The 12,621-nt window shown below is 57.8% G+C and overlaps 3 protein-coding genes across 3 annotated transcripts; 1 reads left to right on the top strand and 2 right to left on the bottom strand.

Moving 5' to 3' along the window:
* Positions 1–3,832: 3,832 nt before the first annotated feature.
* HRG_05385 (SH3 domain-containing protein) lies at positions 3,833–5,952 on the top strand (the record flags this gene model as incomplete). Its single annotated transcript, XM_044863856.1, has 4 exons — positions 3,833–3,943; positions 4,116–4,913; positions 5,074–5,623; positions 5,678–5,952. 4 exons carry the CDS (start codon positions 3,833–3,835, stop codon positions 5,950–5,952), a joined length of 1,734 nt encoding a protein of 577 aa, XP_044720388.1.
* A 1,131-nt stretch (positions 5,953–7,083) lies between these two features.
* HRG_05384 (uncharacterized protein) lies at positions 7,084–8,051 on the bottom strand (the record flags this gene model as incomplete). Its single annotated transcript, XM_044863855.1, has 2 exons — positions 7,084–7,792; positions 7,861–8,051. The coding sequence occupies 2 exons, from the start codon at positions 8,049–8,051 to the stop codon at positions 7,084–7,086; spliced, it is 900 nt and encodes a 299-aa protein (XP_044720387.1).
* Positions 8,052–9,267: 1,216 nt separating this feature from the next.
* HRG_05383 (F-box domain-containing protein) lies at positions 9,268–9,875 on the bottom strand (the record flags this gene model as incomplete). Its single annotated transcript, XM_044863854.1, has 2 exons — positions 9,268–9,493; positions 9,550–9,875. The coding sequence occupies 2 exons, from the start codon at positions 9,873–9,875 to the stop codon at positions 9,268–9,270; spliced, it is 552 nt and encodes a 183-aa protein (XP_044720386.1).
* Between the last annotated feature and the right edge of the window lie 2,746 nt (positions 9,876–12,621).

Genomic DNA, 12,621 nt, shown 5'->3' with positions numbered 1-12,621 from the left:
CGTCCCAATTCGTCCGCAGCGAGGCGAGAGAGGTTGGGCTAGAGCCGGCTAGAAGAGGGCCCGTCGAGTCTTGTTCGGCAACAGATACTTGCGGGGAAGAATGCCACCCTGCATCGAGACTGCTCGCGGCTCCTGACTTGTTGGCGCGTTTGCGTTGAAGCCGAAGCAAGTCACGGAATCTCATCTTCAACGGTGGCAGATTGGAAACTACGGGAAATGGCGAAACAGGCAGACATGGACAAGAGGTAGCAAGAGACGGGCAGCATGGAAGAGAGGGTGGAGAGGCCAGGGTGACACGAGGAGGAGGGGCTCAAGCTGATGGAGGCATGCAGGCTGTGAGCTGCATGCAGTAAGACGGTAGAATATCACAGATCATTGGTCTCCCAGGCTCAGATGCTGCGGAAACTGCCAGTGCTATGCCAGTGCATGGCCATGCGCAATTCGCCTTTCCGCGGCGAATGATCTTTATCCCGGGTAAAATGAGTTTTGGTGATTTGAACTCGCAGGACTGTCTGGATGAGACAGGGGCCATGACTGAGCGAGGTACTTCGTAGAGGAACAAAGCAATACGAGTGCTTGAGCAGTACCACCAAGCAGTCGATATCGTCGCACGCCTTGCTGACAGAACGCTGACTTGACGAACTGGCTTGGTACTGGGCGAAGACGCCTATGACCGCGCCCGGAGACTGGAGCAAGTGGTGTCGCAGCGGTTTGGCAGACTGGCAAATCAATGCCTGTTTCTCTCCAGACAGACAACAAGGGGGCGCCCGTTTCAGCGATCCGGAGCGGGGAGGTCAATCGATAAGATGCCGTGGCAGAGATGCAGTGATGGAAGAAAATGCCTGGTAAAAGCATGCGGGTCCCCTGCATAGACGGAGACAGCGGCGCCGCATGGGATGGAGGGGCATGGCGGCAGCTGATAGGAGCCGGTCGGGCGCTTGACAGTTTAAGCACGAAGGCGAGTTCATGCGCATAGACGCGCCATGGGCATCAAGTCGACGGCAGCGCCTGGGGCCGCACTTCCGAGACGGCGCCAGGCCAAGCGACGGCGATGGAGGAGCTGCAATCCATGGAGACGCGTATGCGGACGCACATCATTGTTCGTCACTCGTGGAGGCGTGGACGTGGCCAAACCGACTGAGCGGCGGCCGTGGATTTGGAATACTGTAAGGGCTGGGTTAGCTTGCTGGTTGGTGGTGATGGAGGGAGGGAACAGCCACCTTGCAGGCGTTTCGGGCCAAGCTCGTCAACGGGGCAAGGCAGCAGCAGGCGTCATGAATGCGTCTTTCACCAGGCAGAGATGGAAGGGTGGGAAACAAAGAGCGGAGGAAGAATCACGACCAAGAGGTGCTGGCTGAGGTAGGCACTGTACGGTAGCGTAGCCCCTTCCTTTGAGAGGTACTGTAATACGGAGCATTACCGCTGGGCGAGTATGTACCTGAGCGCCTTTGTACTGTAAAGTTAGCCGCACCGGTCAATCTGCCCGGAGTGCCTACCGCCGCGGTACTCCCCCATAATTACTGGTGCTTGCAGTGCCGATCTAACGGCCCAAGCAGGGCAGGAATTGCCTAACCGGGCTAAGGGCCTCCGTTTCCGGCCAGGAGAAGTGCTGGGCGAGGTGATTTGTCCCCGGAGTATTCCCGGAGTCCTGACTAAGGCTTTCCATGACAAACCAGCTCCGTGGTAATCAAAGCCCGACTGTCTGTGCTCTCGTTTCCACACCGACAATGCCAGACTTTGCTGTACCTGGGGACTCTGCACCCACGTGTCTGCCGCCAGGGCATGACGGCATCGAGCCGAGGCCTCCCAAGCCTGTGTGCGCATACCGCACGTTGCGCGTTGGCAGTTGGCTACATGCTTGCTGTACAGTATGTAAGATTGGGCGGATGACGATGCGGGTTGGCCATCCTTGCAGGCCGTGGGTCAATCAATGCATAGGTCCCAACTGCAACATGGACGCTGCCCGCTGAGTGGGTGGCTCTGCTTGCTCCCTCTGGCCTATGGTGAGGCATTTGGCATCCGAGACAGGACTCTGCCATGCCCCAACTGTTGTCGGTGCCGGTAGTGAGGGAGGCTAAAGCGTAGTGGCGTCATGTGCCCGTGCCAATACCCCTCGTCCCTCAACGACCTATCCTCGCCCACCTCACAATGCCTCGACAAGCACCGGCTTAGCCGCCCGACGAGTGAGTGACTTGGTGTCGAATGGCAGCCATCTCGGCTCCCCGCCGCCAGCCTTGAGCCTCCGCCACCCAGACATCTGACACGGAAAACGGGCCCGAGAGCTTCCTCTGTACTCCGTACTCCGTAGCCAGCTCGGCGTTGTACTGAAACCCCAGTACCTACAGTGCGGCTGATGTTCATCGTCTCTTTTCCCTCTCTCCCTGGCTGCACAGGCCGCATGCCATGCAAGGCGAGGTGTGTACAGATATGCAAGGCCCGGAACCCAAGCCGCACAACGCCGGCATCGTGCCATTGCAGTTCTGTATGCTGTATGTACGTAGCCGCCCAAGCATCAGCTGCCATCGAGGCACAACCTGGATGTGCCTCTTGATCGGCCAGCGCCAAGGACCAGACGTATCTGCGGGACTTGTCGGCTACTGTCGCAAAGGGGCGCGGCTGAGGTAGCCGATACCCGATGGCGGTGCCTGGCCGCAGACCCCAACCATGTCACTGCGGCATGCTTCCCCACAGCCCGCCAGGTATCCCGGCAGTACTTGAGCGGAATCTCTGCCGCGGCCGTGGCCTAGCAGGTACAACCCTACTAGTACTATTACCTGCTGCCTGCGCTGGCTATTTTTTCTCCTCCAACCCCCTGCTTTGCGCCTCTTCCCCTCCTCTTCCGCCCATCCTCTCTCCCTCACCGTCCCCGTCTTTGGTACGACGACAAGCCTGACGCCGGCCTCGACCTTTCAACAGACGTGCCATTTCCCTCTCCCCGCTCTTCGGCTTCTTCTTCATCGGCGCGCGACCTTTGCGACCGGACTTGCCCGGTACCGGACGACGTGTGGGCGGCAATCTCGTCCCGACTTGTTGACGTATTTGGCGCAAATCTGACAAGGATAACTGAAGCGACCGACACCGCTCCGGATCCGTGTGCGACTCACACCAGTCCTCGTGGATTATCGAGCCATCGTTTGGCCCTCACCAGCGTCGTCTTGGACCACGCACGCCAACCCCGAGGTCGTTGCCTTCCCCGCCCCTCGCTCGAGCTGCTTCTTTGTTGCGCCGCCCGACTTCTCCCCAATCCCGCCAAACAACCGTACGACACGGCGCCACGATACCGCAAAGGCCAGCAAAAGCTCTCCAAAAGCCCTCGTCCTCTGACTCTCCTGCTCATCTGAGCGGCACACTTGGCTGTCGGGTTTTGGATACCCCAAGATACCTGACCCTCTCGTGTCTCGACGACACCTGTCGTCCCAAGGATCAACAAACTCTGCCAACCTTGACCAACACACACATCGGCTGCTCGCGCTGCCACGCGACATAACTGTCGCACAAGATGAAGGTTCGCCATCCCCGCCCCCTACCCCTTTCCAGCCCAGATGCACCTCTCCCCTCGCCGCTCTTTTGGCCCCCTCGCCGCTCGCCGCTCGCCCCTTTCCCTCGTCCCCTGTCCCCTCATCTGCCATTCGTCGCTTGCGTTGCGCGCGCATGCGCCTACTCTGCCTCGCACTGAAGACGTCCTCCTGTCCCTTTGCCCTGAATTCATGGCCCCCGCGGCATTCCTCGCCCTGTCTCGAGCATTTTCGTCATTTCGCATCGCCAAAATAAAACCCCGCTCCACTCTTTACACCCCTTGATTTATTCGTCTCGGGTCTCAACGCTAACCGCAATGGATCTTATCAAGGCCCTCCGCCGGTCTATGAAAGGCGGCGACAAGCACAAGCAAAGTCCCTCCATTGGATCCTCCAAGGCGGCCGTCGCCATAGTTCCACCCAAAAAGGTTGGTCTTTCGCTCCCGCTTTGCGTCCCAGATTTCCCTTGTCACTCGACGAGCGCAGCTCTCGCGCCATTCGCAGGCGCACTGCCGTTGCTTGGCCTGCGCAACGACAATGTGACTTAGAGGCGCGTAGCTGCGCATCAATGAAAGGCTGCTGCTTACACCCAGGCTCAAGGTCATACGAGCCAACGACGACTACCAGCCCGACGAGGCCTTGGTGCAAAGCTTCGCAAAAGCTGGTGTACTGGTCCTGGGCTTCTCAAAGGGCGACTTCTTCCACGTCATCGGCCGCGAAGACGATCCTCATTGGTACGAGGCATGCAATCCCGCCCTGCCTGACGCCCGCGGCCTCGTGCCCGTCTCGTACTTTCAAGTGTTGGGACGCACCGAGAGGGACAGCACGCACTCGGACAGCGGGAGAATGCCCGCGGCCAAAAACCCGGACCATGACTCGGGCTACGGCGAAAACGCCATTCAGCACGTCTCGGCCCCGCCTCAGCGCAACTCCAAATCCTCCAAGACTGCGGGCACCGTCTACGCCAAAGTCCGCCATACATTCACCGCCCACCCGACTCGCCCGGACGAGCTGTCGGCCGAAAAAGACGAGAACCTCATCATCATCGCACAATCGAACCACGAATGGGTTGTTGCCAAACCCATCATGAGACTGGGAGGCCCCGGCCTGATCCCCCTGGACTTCATCTACGTCTTTGAAGAGGTTCCCATGGGCACAGGCTCCGGAAACGGCCCGACGCCCGTCGAAGACCCGCGAGAGGCACTGAAGAAGGCCGGCGTGCCGAGTGTGGAGGAATGGAAGAGGATGGCTGCCCAGTACAAAAACAGTAGTATTACCCTGGGCAAGTTTGACGGCGCCAAGGCCGCTGCCGGGCAGCAACCTACAATTGAGCAGGGCATGGGGCGACTGAGCCTTCAGCAGCCTGGTGCACGGCACAGCAACCAGAATGGGTCTCAGGTAAGTTGCTCTCGGCCTCAAGCACCGCGCCGCTTCCTTTGTGGCTCGTTGGCCACCACTGGATGAGTTCTGACATTTCATGGCACAGCTCCAAGGCGAGTATCAGGGCAATGCTGCGCCAGGCCAACAGCCGGTGCAGCAGGATCCGTATGCTTCACAGTCGGCCTCGCAACTGTATGCGCCTATTTGGGCGCGGATACCACGATACTGCTACGCAGAGAACAAGTACTGGTTTGTCATCGAGGCAGAGCTCGAGGACGGTCGATGTTGGGAGTTGTCGCGATACTACCAGGACTTTTACGACTTCCAGATTGCCCTCTTGGCCGAGTTCCCTGCCGAAGCAGGCAATGCGGGCACCCAGAAGCGAAGCCTCCCATACATGCCCGGCCCCGTGAGCTACGTCACAGATGCCATCACAGAGGGCCGTCTGTACAACCTGGACGCGTACGTCAAGAACCTGCTGAACCAGCCGCCGCACATTTCCCGATGCGATCTGGTCAAGCTCTTCTTTGCACCTCGCGAAGGCGACTACGAGATCGAGGCCAACGCCAACGGCGACGAAGAATACCGGCTGTCCGAGGGCTCGCGTCAGTCATCTGTCGACTACGCCGCGAATCCGGCATCCAGACGCTCTTCTCCCAACGACTCCAACGGATACGGCTACTCGGGTCTCTCCGCCACTCCGAGGCAGGGCAGCGCCTCGCAGCAAGGTAGGACGCCGCACGCCTCGCCCCTGCGCGTTACTCGGCTAATTTATGTTGCAGGTGCAGCTCAGCCACAGCAGCCGCAGGCATCGGCCATGAAGATCAAGGTGCGATTCAAGGGAGACGTGTTCGCCATGCGAGTGTCGACCGATGTGCAATACGAGGAGCTGTACGGCAAGATTCGCGAGCGGGTCAAGGCGGTTCCGGGAGAGCAGATCCAGCTGTTCTACCAGGACGAACCAACCGGGGGCCTGCAGAACTTGACGAGCAACAACGACCTTGACTTTGCTCTGCAGCGCAACGAGAAGCTCACGCTCTATGTTGAAGTTGTCTGAAGAGGACTGCCTCGACCTTGGTGGTGGAACCCTCCTCGATATCCCCCGCAGACCCACTCCTCCTGAGTCGGCCCGAGCTATGGCAACATGCGTGGCCGACATGCTATACGCTCGAACTTCTTTTGCTTCAATCGCCTCCCCTACGATCCTGGAGAGGACTCTGGCCGTTTTGGCCCCTTTCGCTCTTGCAATGACCACTGATACCCCCGTCACTTGCTGTTTTTTGAGAAGCTCGACGCTCGTCGCCCCGACCAGTCGCCTCTCTCACAACCCCAGCACCTGTGTGAGATGTCGTCCGTCGGGGAAATTTATCCGAAAAGGCGCCTCTGGAAGCTGGAAGATGAGTGGCGCTTTGGTCCTCGGATCCGCCAGTTCTGCATGTGCCCAAAGCACCTGTGTCTGGTGGGGGCGTTGGGCTTGCTTTCTATTTTCTTTATACATTTGTTTCGGCAAGGCGCCTTTAGGCGACCTTGTCTCACCAGTCTACACAAGTGGCCCTGGCCCGGGGACGGCGTTCACGGAAGGCTGACTTCTGTCTGAAGATTTTGCGCGGTGATGACATGGGGGCGGCTTGATACCTTGCTCGGAGACGGAATGCCCGAGAAAATCCCAATGAATGAAGCTGATGTTTGATTTGGCAACGGCGACAGACGGCACCTGCCTGCTGTTTGTTCAAAGGAACGATAATGAAGTTGACGAGGAGGTGGTGGGGCAAGCATTACAGACTTGTCCGAGGCGGAGTGGGTTGCTTTGCACGACGACAACGTTGGGTGTAGATGCTTTGACGAGACAAAGACGGAAGTTACACTATAACGTGGCGATGAATATACCTGGGATGATTGCTGAGTTGCTTGTGGGCCTTTTCGATGCCCCTGTGAGTCGTCTTGATTTGAAAAGTCGGATGTCTAACCACTCTATACCGGCCCTGGAACCTGGTATTGCCCATGAGGGCAGCCATATACGCATGCGTTTACCATAACGCCTTGATCCCGCAATGTGTGCATGAAGGGGGTATGAAAGAGAACTGTGAAGCCACAGGAACGGATGCATGTGAGACTAGGCGCCGATGCTCAATCAGCAGAGTCCGTGAGGGAAGAGGACCTGAAATAATACACGAGGACCACCGTCGGGTCACTCGAGCGGCTGCATCAGCCGGCGTCGGAGCTTGAAGTTGACGACGCCGCCCACGCCAAAGGCCGGGACAATGCGGCATACCCTGGCGGCGGCGGAGACGAGCCAGTTTGAGCAGACGGTGCGGCAGCGGTGGCTCCAGGGGACCTGGGGCGAGCGGCCTGGACGGTTATACAAGTCGAGGCCGAGGAGGTGGAGCGGGGTAGAGAGGAGCTGGACGGCGGCTGGAGCGAGGAACTGAGCGGTGGTGTGGCCGGAGAAGTGTCTGCCGAGGTCGGCCGAGAGACGGGCGTCAATATAAGGGGCCAGCAAAGGCGGAAGGTTGAAGGAGGCGAAGATGGTGACGCAGTCGCGCAGGGCGAAGAGGGCGTAGCACGGGGCGGGGACGGGGCGGGGCGGGCCGTTGGCAAACATGCGAACAAAGGCGCGGTCCTTGTAGATGCAGAGGGCGACGTTTGCGGCAGACGAGGCGGCGAACTTGGCCGGGCCCGAGGAGACGGCCGAGGCGGGGCGGTCGGGGCGGAGGAAGGTTGAGGAGAAGGTGTCGACGGCATTGGCGGTGAGATAGGTGCCGCCGTAGAGTAGGAAGATGAGGGCCGTCGGGCGGGAGAGGAGGGCGGCGCGGGGGGTGCGGAAGAGGGCGGTGATGGAAGCGTGGAGGGAGGCGGAGACGGAGGCGGCGCGGCCCGAGGCGTTTTCCATGATGGAGCTGCGAGACGGGTCAGGAGTCGGATCAGGAGGGAGACAGAGGGTAAAAAGGAGAGAGGGGGAGCTTGCCGGTCAATGACGGAGATGACGGGGGCGACGAGGGCGCCGGCGGCGGCCGCGCTGGCCATGTCGGCGGCGAGGCGCCAGGGGAGGTTCTTGGTGTTGCATTGGCGGCGCGGCTTGGCGAGAGCGGCAGCCGAGGAGACAGCGGCCGACGAGGGGGCCGACGAAGCCGCGGCGCTGTCGTCGGGCGGTCTCATCATGGGAGAGGAGGCGATGTTGGCCGAGGTCGGGGGGGGACGGGGGACCGAAAGAAGGAGGGGTGGGCGGTTGGCTTGAGAGCTCTAGAGCACTTGGGCGACGGGACGAGCCACATGCATCTCTCTATCTTCTTGTCCGGCTTCAGGTTTGTCGGATTGGCTGTTGCTGGGAGCGCTGGATCGGCGCAATGGCGAGAGTGCGTGGGATGGGTTTTCCTCTTGGCCTCGATGGGTGCTTTTTTTTCTTGGGCGGGACGCGGTGGCAGGGGCTGGCGGAGCATGGACCCTGAAGAAACAGGCCCCGCCAGAGGCTGGTTGCAGGGGGTTCCGAGTTCGGAACAGCTTCCCGAGTGCGATTGAAGATATGTACTTGTACTTGGAGACGATGCAGCTGGCGTTGCACCACCCGAGAGGCAGGGAGCCGATAGCACGCCACTATTTATTGTGCTTCTGTTCTTGGGCTGCACATATCTATCTCCGTGGACTGACGGACTCCCGCTGGTCAACAGCTCGTTGTATTTTAATGACAACGTACCTTAATACGCGGCAATTGGGGGGAGAGGGGGGATGGGTTCAGAAGCCCCATACCTCCAGCCAACGTAGCTCTCACTCACTACATACGTGAGCGCTCGACTCTCAGAGCATATCCGATCTATCAATCCCACGTCTCTGCATGTGAGCTCTTGTCCAGAGCGTGCGTGCAGCCGGCTGTCGACATGCCCGCGTCCTGGGGACAGCTGGGGACAGGGTCTTCGCTCTACCCGTACCCTGTCTCTTCCGAGGAGGACCAGCCAATCCTCCCTCAACAAAGCTCCTCGAATTGAGGCGGGAAGAAGGGCAGCGTTTGAGCAGTCGACCGAAGCGTGCATTATCTACATGATTCGACGGCGGGAAGCGACATGAGAAAGGCCGCTTGCAATGGTGCCGAAAGACGCCAGTATCCAGGGAAAGCGGGAGGAGCCGGCGCCACTGCCCGTCGACGAGATTGTGCGAATTGCATTGTCGCTGCGATCTGATGCGAGGAGCAGCGGCCAAAGCGAATCGCGCAAATCCCATCTCTCGTGGGATAGAGGGCGGGGTTCTGGCCCTTCCTGCGCATGAGTCGTTGGTCCCGTCCACCAGAAGGCTTCAGTGCGCTGACCAAAGCCTCCCCTGCGACGAGCGTGGAGCTGTCGAGTGGCGTGCCGAAGCCTCCAGGTTCTCACAGCCAAAGCGTTCACAGCATTGGCGATATCTGCGTCATCCACAGCCAGCCGCCCAGGATCGGCACGAGAGCCAGCAGCAGCCACCACAGCTCGACGGTTAGCTTGGTATGAAGACCCGACCGCCAGCGGCTGGGCCTCTTGGACCGGTGGGAGCATGCCCGGGTCCCGTGCACGAGACACCCGAGCCCCGGCCGAGACTCGCACTCGACGTGTTCTCTACGGCGCTGCATCAACAGCCTGCAAGCCGTCAGTAACGCTGTCCCGAGCCTAGTAGAGGTCGAGTCGAGACTCACGGCACGCTGCCGCGGCAGAATCGAAGGTCGCTGCCGAGGTCACAGCGCCGGTCGTTGGGGCATTCGAGGTGTAGGCGGCGCCGCTCGACCAGCCAGTCAATCTTGAGCTCGATGCCCGTGTCGACGATGCTGTAAAAGTGCCGGCTGGTGTGCTTGAGAGACAGGGCGTCGGGGTAGATGAGGTAGTTTGCGACGGCCAGGTGGATCTCGGGCGGCAGCGATGACAGGCTGGTCTTTCGGCGCGTCGGCACGGGGGCGGCGCGGCGGCCGAGCTCCGGCGCAGGGTCCGGGACGGGGCTCCGGCAGGGGCAGACGGTCGGAACCATGGCGGGCAACAGCGGGGGAAGCGAGTCTGATGGACGTGACGACGGTGCAAGGTCATTGTCGCATGAGATACGGCAGTTCAAAGGAAGCCCATCTGAGTGCTGTTGCTGCTGTCCTTTGGCCCCAGGGATGAGGTGGTCTAAAAGACGGTCGCGTATCCGCTCAGGCACCAGGTTTCAGCGTCAGACGCATGACCAAGACAAGGGCGCCCGCTAATGAGATGGGGGCCTGTTTCTGCCAGTGCTGAACTGCAGCAGCCGCCTCTGCGTGAGCCGCAGCAGGCAGCGACCAACTGTCGGACGGCAGGATGTCTTTTGCTGGAATAGCGACGTCAGCGCAGCGACTGCCAGGCAGCAACCACTAGGGGTGATAGACGAAGGTGAAGATTTTGAAGATTTTGAATGAAGGATGAATCAAATGAATTGAATTTTTTGGATCTTGATTCAAAATCTTCAAGCTCCAATTTTCGCGATTCAAGTTGGGTTTGGGCCAATTCAGGCCATTCATGAATGGTTTGAAGGATCCCTAAACGAAGTGAATTTGGTGTGTACCTGAGCGATTGCAAAGATGCCTCAAAAACGCCAATAAGTAGTATATAGTTTTAAGTTATAGCCTTCTAAGAAGTCGATAATCCCGAATACTACAAAAATTAACTTACATAAATACTGATCCGCCTGTCCTAGGCAAATCGACTGAAAATAAGCACTTTCAAAGCTCTGCCGAATCCTCAAAATACGTCGGTACAACGCGTTCGAATCCGCCACTGTACACGGCTACACTCTTAGAGCCCCAATCCTCCGAAGCCTCCATTGTATCTAGACAGGGGGTTGATATCGCAGACTTATCGGCTTGGGATGCAGGAGGTTTGGGGGTAGGGGTTCAGTGGGAGCCTCGGTGGGAGGAAGAGGTTGAGGAGGATTCTCGCCTGAACACAGATTAGCATATACCTACATATATAATGAGGGTATATCCATACATACCATCTTCCAGCTTGCCCGGAATGTGGTCTGGTCTCCAAATAATACTATTGGCAAAGGGCAGGATGTCATACTCCATGGCCGCCTTGATCAACGCCTGATCGATCTTATCTTCCTGAGTATAAGCACTCCGTAAAAGTGTTAGTACTCGCACCGTATCTGCCTTCAAGGCGTGACGGCGGATACCGAATTCGTCTCTACAACCGCTGAAGAGGCGTTCCACGTCAACTTCAGAGCCAGAGACAGAGAGAAGATCACGCGCCGCCGCAGCCAAAAGTGGCCACTCGACCTTGTGTTCTTTCCACCACTTCAGTAGGAAGTCTGGAGACTTTGCAATAGACTCGTCGAACTCTATTCGAGGAGCTGCAAGCCACCGTTCAAGCTCCGAAATAGGGATCGCCGCGCCCGTCTCCGCCTCCTCGCCTTCTTCATTTGGATGGCTCTCCATTGCGCAATGGAGACTCCTTGAGGACGCTCAGCTGGTCTGGATTGGCTCATAGTTGAGTTTGTGGCATTCAATGCTGCTAGCTCCGGCCACTCCGTTTTGAAATACTTCTTGACTTTAGCCATAATCTCAGAGTATTGATCCGGTATCATCATTTCCAATTGGTGAGTTTTATAACGCGGATCCAGGATGTGAGCTGCGAATAGCATCATTTGATCGTCAAGCTTCTTCATATAAGTAACGTGTTTTGCTTTGCCCTTCGAGAAGGCGTCTCGAATGGACATATCAAGGTCTGTAAAGTCGCCAACTCCTTCGACTACATCATCAAGGAGAGCTTCCAAATCCCAATAGATATCGAGACTTTGTGAGATCGGCGGCATAACTTCGGAGACTTTCAGAGTGTGGTCTTTAAACGGCTTCAGAACCTTCCGCAGTTTATAGAGAGCGACAATCTCTTCTGATAAGGGCAGGAGGCACTTGACTTGCGGGTGAGTATCAACGAACTCAGTATACTCTGCCTCAAGCTCGAGGAATTGGTCAATCATGTCGTAGGCCGAATTCCAGCGAGTGTCGACATCGTAGGTTGGCTTCCGGTAGTGCGTGCGCGGCATGCTTTTGAAGTCTTGCTCCCTAGACCCGGATCTCAACATCCAGAGATTGAGGAGGCGGATTTTGGCAATCCCACTTCGACTAGAGTCTCCCGGAATGGTGTAGTTGTTGCTTTTATTCTCTTCGTCCCACTTGTCAAGCATCTTCTTGGCTTCCTTCGCTGTGCCTGCTTTGAGATCTTGCAAGACGCCCTCACAAATGAGCGAGGTAATATGAGCTAGACAGCGGATCCAACTCTTCCTGCCGTGAAAGCGCATGCGGGCCTCCTATTGGGCTCACCTTGTCGTCGAATTTGGTCTTGAGAGAATCGTACAAAGACTGACAGAGCGTGCCGTTATTGCCGGCGTTGTCTCCCGTAATGGCGAGAAGCTTAGGCTTGAGCCTGAGCTCCTCAAGCGTCCTCTCAACTATCTCAGCTAATTGTTTGCCAGTGTGAGATCTTTTGAGCTCAATAAACTCAATAACTTCCTCTCTCTCCTCAAACTCCGGTGTAATCCAGTGCGCAATAATGGCGAAAATGGGCACCCGATTCGGTGCTGTCCAGATATCAAGGGTGAACGAGATGGTGGCACAATTGTACTCAAGCTCAATCTTCAGCTTCTCCCTGCGTTCGACAAAGTCTGTATATATATGATTGCGTAACGTTATACGACTCCTGTACACACATGTTGTGTTGTGAGCCAAGAACATCTCTTGAAAAGCAGGAGTCTCGACAAC

Source organism: Hirsutella rhossiliensis (genome assembly GCF_020360975.1).
Source record: "Hirsutella rhossiliensis strain HR02 chromosome Unknown scaffold00005, whole genome shotgun sequence".
NCBI lineage: Eukaryota > Fungi > Ascomycota > Sordariomycetes > Hypocreales > Ophiocordycipitaceae > Hirsutella > Hirsutella rhossiliensis.
Note: the sequence above shows the minus strand (reverse complement) of the source record. Positions and strands in the feature narration are given on the sequence as shown.